Below are 22,433 nucleotides of genomic sequence, written 5' to 3'. Positions count from 1 at the left end.
GGCATGGGGATTCTCAAAGACTGAAAAGTTTCTCCCATTCTGACAGTGTTTGGCACCACAAGAGGGAAGCAGAGAGTTAAATCTATTTAAAGGGTGACAGGCAGCACTTGCCCAGGAGCACAAGAGCAGCAGGCATCTGGCATCAGGCTGGCATCTCCAGGGACCCTTGCAGACAATACATAAGACATCAGTGCCTTAAAGTATAGCTCGTTGAGGCAGAGAAGCCACACCTAAATTCCCAGATCATTATGCATTAAGAACTTTAGAAAGAGAATACTAGAGAAGGCAGATCCCTGTTCCTGGACATAGTTCTGGGCATTGTGTTACTAGGGAAACTGATCAAACAGGTTCAAAGAACGGCCACCCTAGATTATAAGCGAGAAGATAGAGAGCAAAAAGGACTGAGAGAGCAAAGGATAGCATGCAAGGCCTTCAGTACTCCTTCGTAACACAACCAGTCTCTATCCGTTCTGTTTTGTGCAGCATGGTGAAGGAGTAGGGAAAGAGTAACAAACTTATTCCAAGAGGACAGAAGTCTCTCACACCAGTGTCATCAGTATGAATAAAGCCTCATAAGTCCAAACCAAAGGCCCTGCAGAAGAGAGAGGCCATGCCAACTTTCCCCTATGCTGAGTGTTCCACACGTCAGGAGAGCAGACAGCTGCAGGTCTTTGCAAAAGCAGGGTGATCCTAGGCCTTAACTTCAAGGGAAGATGATTACAAGATGAAGACCAGAGAAAGCTAGGGAGGATGAAGAACTTCAACTCTCATTCTCAGCTGTACAAAAAGGCTGCATACACCTTCCTACCTGGAGAGGGGATTCCCGCTGAAGTCTGCGATCTCCAAGGATTTGCAGAATTTGATGCTTTCAGGAATTTCTGGAATGTCTGGAAAAAAGACATGAAAGAAAAAGAGGCTTGAGAAGAATCTATCATATGGAAAATGGGACACCAGGTACTGGTGGCAACCTGAGACACAGTAAGACAACAAATTTTCACAGCTCCGGACCCATGACAGATCACTCTGCAGGACTGTGAACTGTTCTGACTCTCAGAACAGAAATGCACAGGGAAGTGCAGTATGCAAAGAAGCAGGACTGTGGGACATCTATTCCCCCACTGAGCTCTGACCTTACCGTTACGGGAGATGTCCAGTTCCACCAGCTGCATGAAGTTGGCAACCTCAGGGGGAAGTCTCTGTATTTCATTGTCGCTCAGGCCCAGTTTGCGCAGGTTCAGAAGCCTAAAGAAAGGCTAGGACAGGAAGAGAACAAAACTGGGTCACCAGCAGTACTGTGGAAAATGTGTCCTCAGGGCAAAATTGAACATCCAACCTTGGAGACAAATGCCATCTCCTCTCAATCTCTCTCCTCCTGAGGGCCCCAAAGTGCAGTCACTGCACAGATGAGAACCCCAATTAAAGTCTACAAGAGACAAGGGTGAAAACCTGAATTTAATGAGTTTAGCTTAATGATTTATTTAATATCTCTATTATCCCACTGCCCTTCTCCTTCCTGTGTAGGATGCAAAATGAACAGGTACCTTACGAAACACAGAACATCCATCCTAGGCATTCACATGCTCCCATCATGAGGAAGTCACAACAAAGTAGCTCACAAACAGACCTGACGATGTTTATGAGTATGGTTCAGAGAAGCCAACAAAGGAGAAACATAAGAGGACTTTCAGACTGAAGTCCTGTCCCTGCTGTCATAAACATTCCTGCTGTCCAGTACATCTTGTCAAGACATCAGTCTCAGGTTCCTACAACAACAGGGAAAACATTTGTGCCACTTGTACTAGAAAAGGAATGAGCAAACTACCTGTAGGGCCCAAGTAACCAAGAATCAGAGAAGGAAAGCAAATTCCTTTCTAGAAACATCAGTCATAGAAATGTTGACTCAAAGGGACCTCTAGAGGTGCGCTAGTCCAATAACATCCAATTTCTTCACACCTACTCTTGTTCTCAGAAGTGAATTACATTACCTATAAGAAGTAAATTAGAACATTCAACCGTCATCCTCTTTTAGACATAAACAGCCTCTCAGTATGTTTACTAAACATAACATACTATAATTATTAACTTGACAAATCTTGCAGCTGCTTCTAGCTATTGTTGGTCATAGGATATAGGACAGGATGGAAACCAAGGCTGTGGCGTTTGCTGTATTTCCTGGATTGTTTTAGAATGGCTGGGAATAACAAACAAACATTATTAACCTGATGCAGAAAGAGACAGTTTCAAGATGTTTACCCATAACCTACAAATAGATCAAGGCAGACTGTTACACGTGTAATAACACTGAAGCAAGACTGATTATGTGTTTGGGTTCTGCCACATCACAGATGAGTACTCTAAGTTATCTCTAACAGCTTTTGAGTTTTAGATGACCAAACCTTAAAAGGTAATAACTCAACCCATGATGAAAAAGAAAATTGAAAAGAAGCTTGGTAAAAACTCATGTCTATGAAGTGACAAGGACAAGCCACTTCTAATCCATGTAATCACCTTGTCTGTGCTAAACCAGATGCAGAAACATAGTTACACTAAGCAAGAGAAAATGCAATCTCAAACTTATTTACAGTTCAGAAAACAGGTTCAGAGAGTCAGGGCTGCCTACACAGCCTCACTGAGAAGGACCAAACAAGAATTTGAGGTCAGAACCTTCTTTCTCAGTTACCTTTCCAGTAATCCATCTGTATAAAAGGCTGCTGAAACAGACTTGCCCTGGGAACAGCTAAGGGGGTATTGAAATTCATTCAGTTTGGGGTGGGAGGGCACCCACAGCTATCACTCATAACACTGCAAAACACAATAACACAAGCCAGACAAAGGACGGGGAAGGCAGTAAAGGTGATGCAAAACGTGACTGTGAAAAGATACACAGACAATGAAGAGAGCTGCTCACCCCACCAGACGGGCTAACGAGTTCTATGCACCTGGTTTGAGAGCTTCTGTGCTGTAGACCCAAACCTCTGCTGTTTCCCATAGAGGCGTCTCAGCCAGGAAGCACTGCTGGGCGCGTGTGCAGTGTGAGGGACTGCCCAACACGGCCGCTGCCACACCGAGGTTGTCATGCTTCCACATCACCCCCCCCCCACAAAAGAGCAAGAAATGCTCAGGCTGAACAGCACCAATACTGAATACTGTACTGCTTTAGGACATCGGGAGTATGAAAAGCTTTATCAGGAGAAGAGTAAATTCGGTTTGACTTTGAGCAGCATGAGCTCTTCGTAATTCAGTTTATCTAATGTAAAATCAGTTTAAGAAAAAAGGAAGTAGGTGAAAGTCTAAATGACAGCAAAGCCTCAAGCCAGAGCAGGACATTTAGAGACTTGATTTGCTATTGTTTCTTAGATCCTTCTCCTAATTTTAGAATGTAAGGAAATTCCAGGCAAGACATTGTGTTGACCTGCTAGAGTCTGCAAGTTAGAAAATAACAAAGGGAACGGAACATCTATAGTCCAAACTTCTAGTGCTTCTGGCTACAGATTTTAAACAGTCTCAAATTAGATGTGCAGACTTTAAAAAAAAAAAGAATTTACTAAATAAAATCATGCTATACATTGCACTGCGGGATACATGGGAAGTATTTATTGACACAGTAGGGATTTAAAAATAGTCATCTGTGGAGGGAACTGCTAGCTGTGAACAACGACTTCTCTTTCGCCTACAGTTAAGTCACTTTCTTAGCTAGGCCATCCAAAAAAAAGCACTTGTTAAAAAAAACACTTCTTTGGCACAGCAGTTGTATCCATGCAGTTTATCGCAATCTAACAAAACAAACTGCTTAACAGGCATTTTACTAGCATAGCTATGTTACTGAAAATAATCAGAACCTACATGCACACAGACATGCTTTTGAAGCTAAGTGCAGACCAAGCCTCAGAATTAGGCTGCTGTGACAATCTCAATTCTTCACACTCAATTAACTTCACTTCTGGGAGTCATCTACTAAACACAACATTGCAAGATACCTTGTTTTGTATATTGTTTTACACCTATTAAACAACATGTTTTTTTTCCTGCCACAGCCTTTTTTTTTTTGGTGACCAAATAAACTCAAAACTTCACAGTACTGACAGACCATTATCAGATATGTGCAGAAATTTCCATTCAGCAAACACCAAAACATCAGAGTAGTACATCCCGCTCCTTAAAAGTCAGTTAAGCTGGACTTAAAAAAAAAAAAAATATATATATATATATATATATATATATCTCGATGTGACAAAAATTCAAATTAGTTAGAAGTCATCAGGGGAAATCACAAAAGACAGGTGTAGAATTAGTGTTCTTGTGCAAGAATTAAGATTTTTTATTTGCAAGAGAAGAAAGTTAAACAGGACCCAAGTGACCCGCCATGTCCAGTCTGACTAGAAAGAACATGTTTTAAATTCTGTTAGGTAACAGCTACTTAGTCCTCACTGTTAACCCCTTACCAACAGGACTGTGTCAGTGAAATGCTGGCAGCTGAAGCACAGATGCACCAAGTCTGTATTTTCCCTTTACAGACTGCTTTGTTCAATACTGTTTTCACTAACAGCACAAAGAGTTTTGCCAGGACAGCTTATCGGTGATTCCATAACTGGTGTAGTACTGACTTAGGTGTCATTACAGTAAAAACGCGTAAGTAGATAGACGAGCACTGCTGAAACAAACATACGCTGGTTGTTCAGCTGCTGTTCAGAGGTGAGTCTTTCTGCAGGAGGAAACAAAAGTGCGCTTCCCATTTACACTAGCAAAGCTTTTAGGAAAACTATCAAGCAGTCAAGTTTGCTCTTATCTCTACTAAGACTGTAAATTTAGTATGATGTAATGCATGACAACATGATGTAATCAAGAACTGAGAAGACCGCAAACGCTAGATCTAGCATGATGCATGCAATTTTCAATTCACTATTTTGGAAACTGGATACTTCAACTCATAACTCCAACAGCCAGAGTTACAAAATGTGACCGCACAACAGAATCACTTGTGACACTGGAAGAACAAATTAATTTTAAGATTGTTACTGGAACTAAGAGTGAAAGCCCAAGCAAATGTCTCTTTGGAGACCAGTAATTATCCCTTTTTCTAATCACTGTTAATCATGTTTCACACAGCTGGCAAAAAAAAAATCACAAATTTAGCACCATACTGTATGTCTCTGTTGAAACACATACAACTTCAAGATTTTCTGAGCACCAAAACACACACACACACAGAAAAACCACCAAAGCTGCATGATTTAGATCCTTCCAACTAGAGTGATATAATATCGAAACCACAAGTTTTGATAGAAGAGAAAAATGAATGACAAACTTTCACAGTTTACTAGCAAACCAGAAGCCCAAAGACCACACAGAGCCAACATGGATTAGTGAAACAAGACTCTGATGCAGAGGAATTCAGCCAGCTCAGAGTACGATGGAGATTACGACACATAAAAAAGAGGCTCGACGCAAAGATGTGAGGGTATAATATATATATATTAATATATTAACAGCGTAGCTGGGTAACTGGGTGGGAGGAAAGGCTTTTGTGAATCAGAATATATTACTAAGACATTTTATTGTTGAAGTAAGTGAATGACTACAGGATGCCTAAAGATGGAAAGCAACTACAAAATTGTCTTGCAAATACAATTCAGGTGGCGTAAATTTTTAGAATATCCAGAGCAGTGCTACTGCAACATAACAGACTGGAAATACATAAGCCATTGCTCTCATTAATGTACTGACAGGCTGAAAATTAGTGAAAAGTATAAAGAGCCTCTAAAGCACTTTAAGATGAAAGATAAATAACTTCACTGCTCAAAATTATAACATTGCAAAAAATACAGAAAAATGTGAAATACAGGCTCTGCAGCATGTTTTCAGCAGTGACATCCTCGTTCAGGAGCCCCTCTAAAGACAAAATCAGGCAAACACTTGAAAAGTCACTTGAGTTTATCTATGATTCTGAAATAAAATTTGATTACTTCAATCTCTTACAAAACAAGACAAACTAGATCCATGGGTTTTTCAGTCCAAAGGGACAATGAAGTAATATCCCCTTAATCCCTTGTACCTCACAGACTTTTATCACAGAATCATGAAATCATTCAGGTTGGAAGGAACCTCGGGAGGTCTCTAGTCCAATCTCTTGCTCCAAGGGTCAACTATGAAGTTGGACCAGGTTGCTCAGGCCTTTGTCTAGTCAAGTCGTCAAAACCTCCAACGATGGAGGATCAAAAAATTCTCTAGACCCCTGCACCTGCCACTTAATTATCCTCACTGCGCCTCCCTGTACCAGTCAGAACCTCCTAGTCCAACAATATCCCACACCTCTCCTACTCCTGCCAGGCACCACCGGGCTCCATCACCTTGATAACCCACTTCTCCATGCTGAAGAAGTCCCTTTGGCTTATCCTATCACAGCAAGTGCTTCAGCCCCCACACACCTTACCGACCCCCCTCCCCTCACACCAATTCGTCCATGCTGTTCTTGTATTGCGGGCTCCGAACTGGAAAACTGGACATGGCATCAAGGTGTGCTCTGTGGAGTGCTAGGTAGAAGGGAATAATCACTTCCCCAGTCTCCAGGTGAGCTCCTAGTGATACACCCAGGAGGGTGGCCTGCTGGCCTTCTTCAATGCCAGGGCATTCTGCCAGACCCTACAAGGAGATGAACTCTAAACATGGGGACAAATTATGGAAACTGAACACCTCTGAGCACAATGTCCAAAAGGACGAGAGGAGGTGACCAAGTACGACATGCAAAGAACATTATCAACGGTAGTACATGTAAGGTGAGGTCAAAATCACAGGCCTGTTTGCATAACCAAAGAAAAAGCCTCAAGCTCAACCCGCCCCCAACACCCTTTTTTTTTTTTTTTTTTTCTATTGGGAAAAGGGAGAGAAGCATTAGCTTCAAACTGAAATATTACCAACAGCCAAGCAGTGAGCCATCCCAACCACAAAACACTCATCTTCAACAGTCAGGTCAGTCCTACTCAAAGAACATTTCCAAACAGCATATTGTGGTTTTACTCAAGACAAACAACAGGCTCTAACCGTTTATGAAAACAAGAAACACTGGTAGCAGCAAATACTGGACCCATTTGGCAGATTCACCTTTGGCTTCCACTGAGGAACTAAAAAACTTATATATTGAAAAAGTACTGAGCCTCACATACTGATGCTAAGGACCAAAGATCTAGAACTTGTTTCTTGCTCATAATGTGAGGATGCCTGCCATCCCACTTTGCAGAGCTTCTCACCACTGGCATTCACTGTCTCAAGCAGTTCAGTATACGTGAAACGCTGTGCCTCCACTTAATTTATGAGCCTGGTTAGCCTGTGGCTCCTGCTTTGGTCAATGCTGTGCTCTTGCTTAGAAAAGCAGAGTGAACATAGGAAGGAGTAAATACTAACCTGATTTAGAAATGAGCTTTCAGTCTCACATCCTTCACGTATCATGACTGCTTCCTAGCAATGCAGGTGGGTGGGACTAGAGGTGGTGCTGACCAAAATGAAGAGAGGGAGATGCCTAAATCCTGAGAGGGAAGTTTGACAGTCCCCTACTTCCCTCCAACACTTGAGGAACACTGACCATCCAACTCCAAGACTAGCTGCCTCAGCCTTCTCCTGTTCTACAAGAGAAGGAATGGAGCTAGTCACCCCTACCTTCACACACAACCTCTATCAATCAGATAGAGGCAGACATCCCACTGCCTAGGGATACTAGCATAGAGCTTCCAGAAAAATCAGACGGCACAGTAAGCTTCTAGACAGCCAGTGTCTGCCAAACTGCGAAAGAGCACATAGCAAGGTCAGTAAGTGAAGGATGTAGATTTTCAAACACAGTAGTTCTCTCAAAAAGGCAATCTGCATCACTGGGGCAGGTCCAGCAGAATCACAGAATGGTTGCAGTTGGAAGGGATCTCTTAAGATCAGCTTATCCAACCCTTGCCCAAGGCAGGGTCAGCTACAGCAGGTTTCCCAGGGCTGTGTCCAGTTGGGTTTTGAATATCTCCAAGGATGGCCAGTTTGCAAACTCACTGGGCAACATGTTTCAGTATTCAACAATGCTTTCAGTTAAAAGAGAAAAAAAAATGTGTTTCATTCTGTTTAAACTGAATTTCCTCTAATTCACTCTTCACCCATCACCTCTTTTTCCTGTCACTGGACACTACTGAGAAGTCTAGCTCCATCTTCTTTACTCCCTGACAGGTTATATACACTTGTAAATTTCCTCTCAGCCTTCTCTTCTCCAGGACGAACAGTCCCAATTCTCTCAGCTTCTCCCTGTATCACAGATGCTCCAGTCCTTTAACCTTAACCATCTTTGTGGCCCTACACTGGACACAATCTTGTACATCCATGTATTTTCTGCACTGGGAAGACCCACTCTGACACTGTCCTCCAGATATGCTTTCACCAGTGCTGAGCACAGCACAAGGACCACCTCTAGTGACCTGCTGTCAATGCTCTTCCTATCTGGGGATCAACTTCTTGTCCATCAGGACCCCTGGTATTTCCGCAAAACTTCTTTTGGTGGTCATTTCCTTGACTGTAATGGTGTGTGAGATTATTCCTCCCTGGGTGCAGAACTTGGCATTTCCCTTTGTTGAACTGCATGAGACTCCTGTCGGCCCATTTCTCTAGCTGTCATGGTCCCTCTGAATGGCAACACGACCATCAAGTACATGCAAAGTTGCACACAACGCATATATACACAGCAAAATCCTAAAAAGCCCTTATAAACTATTGCTTGTCTACAAGAGGTCCTAGGAAATGTCTGAGGCTCCTTCCTCCTCTCTGCAATTAGCATACCTCCACCTAAGTTGTGTTTCTTCAGTTTGCTGAAATGGCTTACTCTTCTGAACCTTAATCCTGCCTGTCTACTTTCATATCCGCAAAGCTCCCAGCATTACTACTGAGGCTGTGGCAAAGCCCCAGGACGTAAACAAAAGGTTAATGGAGCTACTGGGTTAGCTTGGAGAACTGCAGTATTCAGATAGTGATGCTGGGAATTTGGATGCCACCCCCAAGGGCTTCCCTTCTGCTGAAGTACAACGCTTAGCAGAGCCATGCCTCCTTTCTCTGCTCACTTAGTCAGATCAAGAGGTGGAAAATGAAAAAAGGAGAAAGGATGAGTGAAAGGATCAGAACAAACCCTTTGAAATACCACTCAACTATGCCATTTCCCAGAAACAACAAAATCCTGAGGGCAGACCTGGAAAGCCAATCATTCCCCAAACAGGATTAATGGCCGAAGAGCCAGCCCCACTCGGCAGGGGGACAGCCCCCTCTCCTGCACACATGCAGTGCTGGGTGACCCCAGCCACCACAGCTGCCTGTGCAGGAGAGGCACAGGGGAACTGGCCCCCTGCTTCGGCAGGAAGGGTTTCAGTACGGGAACGACCAAGGCAGCGCGGTAATAAGTGGCAGGGCCAGGGACAGAGACACATCCAAAACCACCACGCACCTTGTGCTGACTGGCAATGCCTGCCACAGAGGGTGGCTGAGCGCACCCTCACTAAGTTTGCAGACGACACCAAGTTGGGCGCATGTGTCAATCTGCCAGAGGGTAGGAAGGCCCTGCAGAGGGACCTGGACAGGATGGGTCGATGGGCACAGGCCAGTGGGATGAGGTTCAACGTGGCTAAGTGCCGGGTCCTGCACTTTGGTCACACCAACCCCATGCAACACTACAGGCTTGGGGCAGAGTGGCTGGAAAGCTGTGCAGAGGAAAAGGACCTGGGGGTGTTGGTCGACGCTCACCTGAACACAAGCCAGCAGTGTGTCCAGGTGGCCAAGAAGGCCAACGGCATCCTGGCTTGTATCAGGAACAGTGTAGCCAGCAGGACCAGGGAGGTGATCGTTCCCCTGTACTCAGCTCTGATGAGGCCGCACCTTGAGTACTGTGCTCAGTTTTGGGCCCCTCACTTCAAGAAAGACATCAAGGCCCTGGAGCGTGTCCAGAGAAGGGCTACGAAGCTGGTGAAGGGCCTGGAACACAAGTCCTGTGAGGAGCGGCTGAGGGAACTGGGATTCTTTAGTCTGGAGAAGAGGAGGCTCAGGGGAGACCTTATTGCTCTCTGCAACTGCCTGAAAGAAGTGGTGGGGAGCTGGGACTCAGCCTCTTCTTGCAGATAACCAGCGATAGGCCTAGAGGGAATGGCCTCAAGTTGTGCCAGGGGAGGTTCAGGTTGGAAATTAGGAGACATTTCTTCTCAGAAAGAGCAGTCAGGCATTGGGACGGGTTGCCCAGGGAGGTGGTGGAGTCACCGTCCCTGGGGGTGTTCAGGGGAAGGTTGGACGTGTGCTTAGGGACAGGGTTTAGTGGGTGACATTGGTGGTAGGGGGACAGTTGCACTAGATGTTCTTGGAGGTCTTTTCCAACCATAATGATTCTATGATTCAGCCTGCAGCACCTGCAAGCCCAGAGTTACTGCAGCCAAGGCCAGAGTCCTGTGCCTACCCACGACTCATACGATGGAAAAATGAGCCTGTATGCCCCACACCTCCCATCCCACATGCAGAAAGATACATTTTCACAGCCAAGCAAGCAGAGAAAACCTCTTTGGTGCTGAAGCACCCAAGGGATGATGAAAATACCCACTACTTCTGATGCAGACCTTCCAGGTCTGCCTGAGGCCTGGGTTGGTTTCTTAACTCTTTTCTGAACCTTGGTTTTCTTGAGGGTATAGAAGAAAGAGCTTCTGGCCTCTCTGAGGCAGAACCCCAGCTCTCCACTCAACTGCTGCTAATGTAAGGAGACCCTTTGCACTCCCCATACTGACGCTAACATAGAGACAGGCATGAAGCCGTCCACATGTCTGCACAGACATGGTTCTTCCGTTTCACAACCCAAACATCAGTCCTGCCAAAGGCACTGTGCCTACTGCCTGGGGATGGGGACCAGGACACAGGTGCCTTTGTTCCCCGGTGTCACCTTGCTGCTCTCTGATGGCCAGCCTCACGCTCCTGTAGGAGAGCCATCCCCACGGAGGCCAGGAGTGGAGGGAAGAGGGTGATGCCATGTCCCAGCTCCTCTCCCATTTTCTCACAAGAAGCAGCAGGCTGCTCGCGGGGGCTGCCTCAGTGCCAGGACCCCTCCTGCACACAGCAGCCAGGAGGTGGCTGTCAAGAGCTACCAGGTTGCAGGGACATTTGCCTCCTCAGCCAAGCATGCTTTAAGCAGACTTCAACAAAATGCTTTATAAGGATTCAGCATTTCTCAAGCTCAGCAGCACTTAGGGGGAGCCAGGTGCATGCCAGAGGACGAGGAGTCAGACACCCAACTTATACAGCCACAGAGCCACAATGATCTGACACACAGGCCAATGTTTTTGAAATAAGGCAGTGACAACTTATATATGTGGAGACATATATCTAGAGGAACTGGGTCTACACTGTAAACATGGTGTTCACACCAGAATTGCACAAAACCTTCCTGCTTCTGCAGTCAAAACTATTCGGGTGTTCCTAAGTTCAGCTAGCCAAACAGCGGGTCTCAAACATCTCCCTGTTTCCTCAGAAACAATCCGTGACCCACAGGCTGCTTCAGACGCAAAGGCCCAGAGCCAGAGAGGTGTTTGGGTTGGGTGACTTTGCTGCAAGGAGTGAGCAAACCAACAGTGCCTGAGTAACTCTGCTGCACTGTGGGGTTTCCCCTGCTGGAGGGAAGGAATGTCATCCTGAACCTTCACAGGCTCGAGAGGTGGACCTGTGCAAACCTCATGAGGTTCAACAAGGCCAAGTGCAAGGTCCTGTGTCTGGGCCAGGGCAATCCCAAGCACAAATACAGGCTGGGTGAAGAATGGATTGAGAGCAGCCCTGAGGAGAAGGACCTGGGGGTGCTGGTGGATGAGAAGCTCGACATGAGCCAGCAATGTGCGCTCACAGCCCAGAAAACCAACCATATCCTGGGCTACATCAAAAGCAGGTCGAGGGAAGTGATTCTTCCTGCTACTCTGCTCTCATGAGACCTCACCTAGAGTGCTGTGTTCAGTGCTGGGACCCCCAGCATAAGAAGGACACGGAAGTATTCGAACGAGTCCAGAGGAGGGCCACAAAGATGATCAAGGGGCTGGAGCACCTCTCTTACAAAGACAGGCTGAGGGAGTTGGGGTTGTTCAGCCTGGAGAAGACCTTATAACAACCTTACAATACCTAAAGGGGGCTACAGGAAAGCTGGGGAGGGACTCTTTGTCAGGGAGTGGAGCGACAGGACAAGGAATAATGGCTTTAAACTAGAAGAGGGTAGATTTACATTAGATATAAGGAAGAGATTCTTCACTCAGAGGCTGTTGAGGCAGTGGAACAAGTTGCCCAGGGAAGTTGTGGATGCCCCATCCCTGGAAGTGCTCAAGCCCATGTTGGATGGGGCTTTGAGCAACCTGGTCTAGTGGGAAGTGTCACTGCCCATGACAGGGGTGTTAGAATTAGATGATCTTTAAGGTCTCTTCCGACCAAAACCATTCCATGATTCTATGATCTCATTACTCTTAGGAGAATTTCAAGTCCAGCTGTCAAACCCTGCTGGTACAGTCCCACTGCCTTCAGCAGGACAGCACACGTTTAATTAAAGGCAGGATCGACTGTGTAGCCGGAAAATAATTGCGATGCTCCTGGTGATTCATGAGCAAGACCAGGGCCTGGTTTCCCATGCTTTCAATGCTACCATGGGCTGGGGTCACAGGAACATGCAGCAACATTCTGTGTTCATCTCCAACCAGAACAAACACAGAGGACTCAGCCACCACAGGCAGGAGGTGTAATCAGTGAAATACAGCGGCTTGAGCAGCTCCTCAAAATTTTCACAGCAATACCGGGCCGCATATTTGAGCCTTACGCTTCATTCACATTGTCCTGGTTAACATGGGCTTTACATCTAAAGCATTGCCTATGGAGGCAGCAAGAGACTGTTGTGCGCTCCACTGCCAAGGTGGCAGTACGCTGGAGCACGTGTCAGATCTAGCAACAGAAGTGTTAACAGAACTGGGGTTCCTCCTCTTACGTCTGTGATAAAAGAAAGAGATGGTCTTTGATGACCGTACCAGTGGGATTGCCTTTGGGGAAGCCAGCTGTATGGGAGAGATTCAAGGAGAGCTGGGAGCAAAAAAAACTACAAAGCAAAGCACTTCAGAGTTGCTCAGCTTTAAGGTTAAACTCAGTCCTTCCAAATCACTATGCTGAAAGCCAGCTCCTTACAGGTGAGGCCAAAGAACCAGAAAGACTTCTATCCCATAGCCGAACAATGCAGGCAGGATGTCAGTCCCAGGACTGTGCAGCTCTCTCAGCAGAGCAGGAGTCAGTCCACTTGAGAAGACCCAAGCACCACCAGACAGCACTAAGATTCACCACCAGAGCAGTAAACTCTAGACAGACCTTTCCCTATCCTGAGAGAAACGATCCAAGCAATATATATTGCCAGAACGGCTTGAAGCAAGAAAAAGAATCATTCCCATCTGAAATATAGTGAGGTTTATGGACTTAACGGTAGCAGAGGTCAAAAAAAGGATCATCGCCACTGAGTGATCAGAACACCCGCAGTTTGGAGCTTCAGTGGAGAGGCCGCACCCCAGCCTTATAGGGAAGCCCTGATGCCAAGAGAAAGGCATGAGTACCACCATTCAGGTATACCCTCACACCAGGACATTCCTCAGAGATCCCTATGCCCGTTGTCAGGTTACTCTGTCGGACTTACCTGAGTGAGCATGTGACAAGACTACAGGCAGTGGATATGCATCCATCTGCCATCCCAAACAAGGGATCCTCCCAAATAGCCAACTCCAATCATAGCGGTGTTCCATTCTCCACTCTTGCGCTAAACTAGCTTTAGCCTCTTCTGACCACAAGCACATAATCACAAACACCCAAAAGGCAGCCACTCAGCAGAGTCCCAAGGAGAAGCAGCTGATCCTCTGAAACAGCCAAACACCAGCCACATGAGCCTTTGGCCAGGCTCGCATTTGCAGCCAGACCCCCACGGAGAGGTCACCATTCCCTACGGCTTCAGCAAGGATGGCAATGGGCTGTCCTCCAGCCCCCCCCATACATGACATGGGGCCGTTCCCCACCCTCCCACCCCAGGCAGAACACAACATGGAGACACTGGTGTGCAGCAGGGGAGACCCATGCACAGGGGCCTGGCTACTCCTGGCTCACAGGACAGGACAGCACGCAGCGGCTCCGCGTGCCCCCGCACATACCAGAACTGGAGAGGAGACCTACGCACAGGCGGGCTGCTCCCTGGCTGCAGGACGCAGCCCTCCGTAATGCAGACTGGCCGGATTTCCGACTATTTAACCCCACATATCAGGCCCTGAGGAATGCATTTCAAATATATAAAAGTACTTAAGCATCAGGGACACATTCCAGCTAAGACAAAGCAAGCTGTCTCTGAGCCAAAGGCGCACCAGCTGCTTCATCCCAGGCATTTAATCGGGGACTGAGGAATGCAGCCCCCTCAGGGGTAGAATGCAGCAACTGTTCGACTGCAAACACCAAGAATGCCCAAGCATTTAATGCAGAAGCAAAGTGAAATCTCTGGTCCACATGAAACGACAAACTAATTCAGGGCTGCAGAAAGGAAATCCCCAAGCCAGACTTAGATCACCACAATTAACACTTTGCTCTTGCAGAGCTGTGGGGGTTTTCACTGACTGCAGCAATTCATGGTCTTAGAGTGCATCTCAAAGGAAGAAGCAACACCATACAAACCCTTAAGCAGAGGGGCCCTGCTGAAACCAGAGCACAAGCAGCCTCTACCCTGAGTCCTGTACAGGCGAGCTGGAAGAGTGCCACCAACACACCCTGATTACCCAGTGACATCTCCCACTGAAATCCTGCAGAAACATTCATCTGGAAAGATCTACTGAGATCACTTCATGGGACAGGACTCTGGTGACAGATGAAGCAGCAAAACAACACACCCCAAGTACTATCCAAAGACCTGTCCCTTGTCTTATCAATTCTACTTTTTATCTGTTCCCACCCGCTCCTTTCCCAGAATGCCTGCCTCTCAGGAATGGCCTTTTTCAGTCTCCACCACTCCAGGCTTACAAAGGGACCCGATGCACCCACCTAGTTCTCTTCTTCTAAACCATCTTCTGACCAAAGAAAGGTCAGGTAGCAATTATAACAAGAAAAGAAAAAAATTACTTACCCGTAACGCCACAAATGTTAGCAAAGGAGAACAATGTCAAGAGTTAGACAATTACCTGTTCCAATTGTTTCAAGTGGGAATGTATTTTCTTGAGGCAGAAATCATATTGCCCTATACATTTACACAACAGACATCTCCAGCACTGCTAGTGACTTTGAGATGCACAATAAAAAACAACAACAAAAACAACCAAAAAAAAAAGCCAGAGAAAACAAACAAAACCACAAATAAACTCTAATCCTGAAACCGAGAAACTGAGACAAGGCAGACAACATCAAGTTTATGAATTGGTACAGAGCAGGGTATTCAGAGTATAGCGAATTCTAATCTCGGTGTTCACAGAAGTGCATTTGGTCGACTGAAAATGTTTTTAAGAAGAGTTAAATGTCCCTGTGTGGAAGGAGACTGCAGGAGATTCTCAGACACAAAAGACAAAAATAATTCCTCTGAACAGGAAGAGCACAAATCGGAAGGTGCCAAAGTAGCTCTCTGGGGATCAGCTCAGACACACCGCATTAAATACCTTGAGCTAGAAATGGAAGAGGGTGGAGTCTGAAGCCACAATGGACCTTGCAATGCAAGAGCTCTGCAGGCCACCACATCCCTCTGCCACAGCACACACCATGTCTTACGATCCACCACAACCTTTCATCACTGTGCCCTGCCTCGTTCAAGTTTCTGTCAGGCAGACAGTGAAGCAATGTTATGAAATCAAGTGCCCAAAGACTGGAGGAAAGCAAATGCCACTCCTATCTTCAAGAAGGGCAAGGAAGACAACCTAAAGAACTACAGGCTGGTCAGCCTCACCTCGATCCCTGGGAAGGTGATGGAGCAGTTCATCCTGGAAACTATTTCCACGCACGTGAAGGAGAAGAAAATCAACAGGAGCGGTCAGCATGGATTCACCAAGGGGAAGTCACGCCTGACCAACCTGATAAGCTTCTACAATGAAATGACCGGCCGGATGGATGGCAGGGAGAGCATCGTGCCCAAAACTCCCTCACGGAGATGCCGCTGATGTACAGGCTGGATGAGCAGACAGCGAGGTGGATCGAAAACTGGCTGAACTGAACGGCCAGGCTCAGAAGGTGGTCAGTGGTGCAAAGTCTAGTTGGAGGCCTGTAAGGCTCAAGAGTACCCCAAGGGTTAATAGTGAGTCCGGTCCTATTTAACATCTTCATTAATGATCTGGACAGTGGGACAGAGTGCACCCTCAGTAAGCTGGCATGAAACTGGGAGGAGTGGTGGACGCACCACAGGACTGTGCAGCCTCCCAGAAGGAGCTTGACAGGCTGGAGAAATGGGCTGACAAGGATCTCAAAAGGTCCAAGTCCTACGCCTGGGAAGGAAGAACCCCGGGCACCAGGGCATGCTGGGGGCCACCCACCTGGAAAGCAGCTTGGCAGAAAAGACCCTGGAGCCAGCAGTGTGCCCTTGTCACTAAGAGACTAAGGGTATCCTTGGCTGCATTAGGCAAAGCATTGCCAGCAGGTCAAGGGAGGTGATCCTGCCCCTATGCTCAGCACTGGCGAGGTCACATCTGGAGGGCTGGGTCCAGTTCTGGGCTTCCCAGTACAAGAGAGAAATGGGCATACTGGAGAGAGTCCAGCAAAGGCCTACAAATACGAGGAAGGGCCTGCAGCACCTCTCCTGTGAGGAGAGCCTGAGAGAGCTGAGACTGTTGAGCCTGGAGAAGAGGAGGCTCAGGGGAATCTTACCAATGTCTAGAAACACCTGAAGGGAGGGTGCAAAGAGGATGGAGCCATGCTCTTGTCAGTGGTGCCCGGTTGCCAGCACAAGAGACAATGGGCACAAACTGGAACACAAGAGATTCCCTCTGATTGTCAAGAAACATTTTGTTGTGCAGGTGACAGAGCACTGGCACAGGTTGCCCAGAGAGGCTGTGGAGTCTCGCCCCGTGGAGATCTTCAAAACCCACCCGGACATGGTCCTGGGCAACCTGGTCTAGGTGACCCTGACTGAGCAGGGGGAATGGACCAGATGACCTCCAGAGGCCCCCTCCAACCTCATCCATTCTGCGATTCCATGAAATTCAGGAATTTCATGGACCTAAAGAGGTTCACCTAGTCCTGCCTTTAGCCCTAAGCATCAGTGAGACACCCCCCCAAATTATTCCTGGCAGGTGCTCAGAAAATAGTCAAAGGGAATAAAGAGAGATCTTACATGCAAGCAGATCAGGTAATGATCAAATGATCCGCAGGGCCACTGTGATGCTGTACTTATTCTTTAGAGGCCTGGAACAGGAGCAGGGGAAGGTGAACCTATGCTAGGAGTTGTCACTGAGGAATAAGAAAAATCTCAAAGGTACAAATGCAGCCGATGTACCCAAAGGTATGGAAGACATTATTGACATTATACAGAGACATATCTAGAAGTTTACACAATACTAAGATGAGCTGAACCCAAAGGAGAGACTGAGTAGGTATTTCCATTGATTCATTGATTCACTTCATTGCACAAAACCAATGGAAGGGAAGATTTGGTAAGAAGCAGCACCGTTTAGGCCACAGCACCAAAATCTTCACGAACCCTTTGCTTCACTGAACCTCATCTCCCAGTACGCCTTTTTATGTCACTGTTACACTCCTTTGAACTAAGCTCTTTTCGAGATCCACACATGGCAACACACCTATACACTGTGCAAAAAGCAAAGCCGACTACACACCTTGGAGCTCACTGAGAAATGACTATTAATGGTCAATTCTTATTTGTAGGCCCTAGAACATAAAATTACTTCCTTCTTCCTCTTTCCTGTTCTCTTGTTTGCATGTCCAAGAGTTGTATTGGCTTTTTTTTCCATAACTGAGCTTATTCTCAGCTATTACCACTCCAGCACAAGTCCTTACACCCCTAGTCACCATCCAGGATTTACGAGACAGAAGGTTACTGTACAGAGAGAGAAGGATAAGGGAGAAATAGCCTGCAGTATTTCAACTTCTGGACAGCAGCACATCCAGAATATCTGGCTTTTGGAAAAATAAAACCACATCCATTTGTACACATTAACTCATATGGGTCCTGAAAGGCACTGAGAAGCATGCCAACTCTGTGCACAGGTCTCATAACAATCAAGTGAAACCAGTTTCTTGGCTAGTTTTGTTAAGCAAATGCAGCTTGCCGTTTTGACAAAGCCTGTGATGCAGAGAATTCACATGCAGGAAAAGAGAAGGTGCCCAGCGCACATTCAGCCCTCACTGGGCACCCAAGCATGCTCAGTCTCGTTATGGCAGGGTGAAACACTGAGGAGGCCAGTCACTGATGATTCACGGCTCCCCGACTTTCTCAGGGAAGGGCTATTAGCACGCAGAGATTAAAAGGAACGGCTTCACTCCTCCGTGGAAGTAAATAAAAGCCGAGATCCTCCTTGCAAGCCCCATATGCCAGGAAATTAAAAGCTGCTCTTAATTAGGCTTGCAATGCCCCACCTTGTCTTGGGAAAGTGACAAATACCACTCTCGGGTTTCACCCTGCTCAGAGCAGCAGGATCCCAGGCCTGGGACAAAGGACACGGATGCTGCTGCCCCGGGCTAACTGCAGCCAAACAGGAGGAACCGCTGAAACCCGGAGTGCTTCTACCAGCTTCGAAGTTGCCTTGCCATGATGCAAATAGCAACAAGCCAGAACAGGAAGGAATCTGCAGCAGACCTAAAAGGCCTCCCTTCTCTCCTTGGAGTTCTAGCCAGGCATCCATCTGCTCTATTTTTCAGTGCGAGATGAAAACACCTCGCTGGACAGCTGGGGGCGGGAAGTCTTCTGCACTGGACCCACTTTATCATGGGAGTTTGGGTAAGGAAAAAGCGATGGAACAGAACTGCACCCCCTCAATTAGACATTCCTAAGGGCTTGCCTCTTCAGCACCATCACTATTCAAAAACTCGGTATCAAATCTAGTTCTATTGTTTCCTCCTTTCTTCCCCAGTCTTCGTATGATCCTTCAGCCTGCCCCACCCGAACTCACTTCACTCCCTGCCAGGTATCCTTCCAGCAAAAGGTCTCCAGCGCACCGCTGCTGACACTGATTGGATGTCTCCTCCCCGCTCCACATCAACTTGCTCACTATTTTCAGTCCCTGCTCAGCTCCACCTTCTCCTCCTCCCACACACACCAGGTCCTACAATCTCTGCTCCACCCAGGTTTCTTCTGACATCTCCCTTTTGCCTTCCCATACTCCAACCCCAGCACTCCTCAGAAAACACACCGAGAGTCTGGATCCCTCCTGACTACGATCTGCTCTGTCCACTGCCTCCAAGTTCTTCCACTGAATGCCAGACTACCTTCTTTCCTTTCTGGTGAGACCTGCACCTCTGAACTGCTCTCACAGCGGACTGTGCGAGTCAGGCGCCTCTTGTAGCTCTAATCTAGCGATCTAGCAAGCTGCATTCTTGAAAACCACGTCCCTAGCTGAAGGACTTCATCCTGCTGCTGTGATGTGCTACGCACTCACAGTCCTGCAGAAATCACTTTATACAAGCGAGGCAGGGAATAGGTCAGCATAGAGCAAGGCACGTTGTCCTCTAGAATTCAGGCACCCCAGTGAAGAGCGCAGAGAACTTATCAAATAGAATTCACCACTTTCCATTAAACACCATGCTGTATCACCCTGGCAGCAAATCCCTGCAACAAGGCAGCAGATGTTCCTAACATAGATTTAATCTATCACTTCAAATAACCAGAGTTCAGTCACCATAATGAAAAATCTGTACTCAAAACAAGAAAGATTCCACATGGGACAAATAAAAAAGGAGCAAGAGCAGACAGATGACTATTCAGCACTGCAGAAAGGAAAGAAACAAGCATTCACTTCCACAACTTGGAAGAAAGAGTTCAGGAAAGCGTGGTGTCATTAAGAAATGCCAGGAGGCAGACAGATCATCTAATCAGATCAAAAGCAAAACAGTAGCAGGGAAGGGACCTGGGAAGTTCTGGAACACAAGAAAATGATGCCACAGAAGGAACAAGACATTGCCAGTGTCTCTGGACTCCGGATTAAACAGAATAAAGATAAATAAGAGTATGTCAGACAGAAATGGCCTGGTAAGGGGAGGTAAGAAAGAAAACCCACAGAGGAGGGGTCAGATAAATTCAAACATTTTAAAAGGAAGTTCTTTCATAACTGTAAAACAGAAGGACCTTTTCAAAAGTCAGCCTCCCCTCCATTCTTTTGCTTAGAAAACCACCTCCACACAGATGCCTTCCCCAAAAAACTTCCTGAGCCCTTAAAAACAAGCATGCTCTGGTCACGCTTGCTTTAGAGCCCGTGTGTTCTCTCTCATTCACATTCTTCTAACTCATCTCCATTTGCTGCTCTCGTCTCCCTCCCATACACACACCTCAGTATTCCTCTAAAACCGCCCCCCCAAGGAACAGGCGCGTGCAGCTCTACTCTGTGAAACCAGCACGTTTTCTTGTCCCTGTGTCTTCCTTCATGGTACGCACAAATCCTCCTCCCTGCGTCTCTCTCACACAAAAGGAACATCTTTCTGTGAAGTGCTTCTCAACTGGAAAGCACCTTCCCCACCCCAACCAAAGACCTCTCTGATTGCTGTCCCTGAGGAAAACGTGTGCCCAAAGCACGCATTGCTGTCCTCTGTTTCCCTGGTGAAAGGGCAGTTTACTTTCAATTTTCATCCGCCATCCACCTCGCCTAACATGCAGATTCTTACTCCTCTATTAGATATATGTCGACAACCACATAGTCCACAGCAGTAGTATCCCTTAATAACGTCCTTCCTGCATGTGATTTGTGTGTAGGGAACGACACCTGGGACTAAAAAGCACAGCTCTGCACTGCAGGAAACACGAGGACATACTGGGTCATGCCTCAGGTGGGTCTAACCTTGCAGCCTTGTTCTACCAAACTGCAGACCTCCTCATCAACTTCACCTGGACTACCTGACCATCCGCGTCACCAGCTGGAAGAAACGTGGCAGGGGTGGCTGGAAAGCGAAAAACTGTAGGACCTATTTCTGCTCGCTCTTCCTGACATGTCTCCAGGGCACGGCATATCTCGGCAGCATCCACCAGCTCCTTTGCTTTTTTCAAGAGTGGCCAGCACTTAGAGGTACTATGCTCACTGCCCCAGCTACATGTATTTGCCTCTCACCTTGCTTGTGAGGGAGAGGGCATTTAGATTTTGCTAGAGATGGCTGATGGTTCTCACTACTGGAGAAAGCCCATGCCAGCTGCAGACAGTATTCGATACAGAAGAGTGTGACTACATGAAGTCCAAAACAGTACCTCTTTTAGGTCTCTCCCAGGATATGCAGCACAAGCCACTTCTCAGCCAAACATGATGTCTTGTATTTATTCATTTTTGGTTGTCTTCTCTTTCACAAGCTCACGTAAACTTTGCGCATCTGTTATGTCACACGACAAGTAATTCCACACTTCAGCTTAACTACAACATGCATGAAAAATTGTTTCTGAACTGAGCCTTTTGTGGTTTCAGTTAACCTCCTCAGTCCTTGGGCTGCAAGAACCAGTGGTCAGTCGCTCCCTGTTCAATCCCTGCAGGCCATTTGTGACCAGACATCTACCATCTGACGGAGGAATGGCACTACCTTTTTCAGACTGAGGAGACCTCGCAAACTTTTCTTTACCTTGTGCGAAAGCTGTTGCATACCTCCTACCAAGCCTTCTGTTCCCCATTCTCTGTACCCCTTCTGACTTTACACCTCTTTTGAGATTGGAGGACCAGAAGCACCATTCATGACCATATAATCTTATTTTTCTCTTCCCTATTGCTTTTTCTAATAATCCCTCACCAGAAAACTCTAGAAACTGGGGACAACTCAATCACCAGAAAGGGAACCCATGATCCCGGGACAGGTCACAGCAAGAACTCTGATGGTCCAAAGCAGAACAGATTTAACACCTGGAGTTTAACAACTGTGTTCACAAGTACAAGTAGTTTGAGTGACAACAGGAAGGAGATGGTGGTTAGGACAGATACACAGTACCTGCTTTCACAGACAGCATTATACCTATCTGATCATTGACCAAATAAAGTGCCAGTATAAAATTTGCATTTATTGTGCAAAAGATGCTTTTCAAAAGCCAACATAAAAAAAACAGTATCTTCAGCTTATGTAGAAGTCTAACATGCTTCTACGTAAACACAAAGTAAGACTGACTATTCAGAGGGATAAGGAGGAGTTGCGCAGTGCAAGGATCGGCAAGTTCATTGCAGATGTGTTGCAATTAGCCTCCTCTGCAAAAGAGACTGATACTCATTTGTAAGTCCTAACCTGCCTGTAACACAATTTTTCCA

The 22,433-nt window shown here is 46.7% G+C and overlaps 1 protein-coding gene across 12 annotated transcripts in view; it reads right to left on the bottom strand.

Moving 5' to 3' along the window:
• Nucleotides 1–22,433, bottom strand: part of SCRIB (scribble planar cell polarity protein) — a 120,388-nt gene that overhangs the window by 96,079 nt on the left and 1,876 nt on the right. For all 12 annotated transcript variants that reach the window (XR_005816878.1, XM_040547582.1, XM_040547586.1 and 9 more), the window contains exons 2-3: nt 1,136–1,253; nt 809–887 (exon numbers count right to left, since the gene is read on the bottom strand). Coding sequence is in view for 11 of the 12 variants with exons in the window: in XM_040547582.1 (XP_040403516.1) it covers nt 809–887; nt 1,136–1,253 (197 nt within the window). In the remaining variant the exon portion in view is untranslated. The remainder of the gene's footprint in view (nt 1–808; nt 888–1,135; nt 1,254–22,433) is intronic.

The sequence above is a fragment of the Cygnus olor genome, chromosome 2 (assembly GCF_009769625.2).
Source record: "Cygnus olor isolate bCygOlo1 chromosome 2, bCygOlo1.pri.v2, whole genome shotgun sequence".
NCBI lineage: Eukaryota > Metazoa > Chordata > Aves > Anseriformes > Anatidae > Cygnus > Cygnus olor.
Note: the sequence above shows the minus strand (reverse complement) of the source record. Positions and strands in the feature narration are given on the sequence as shown.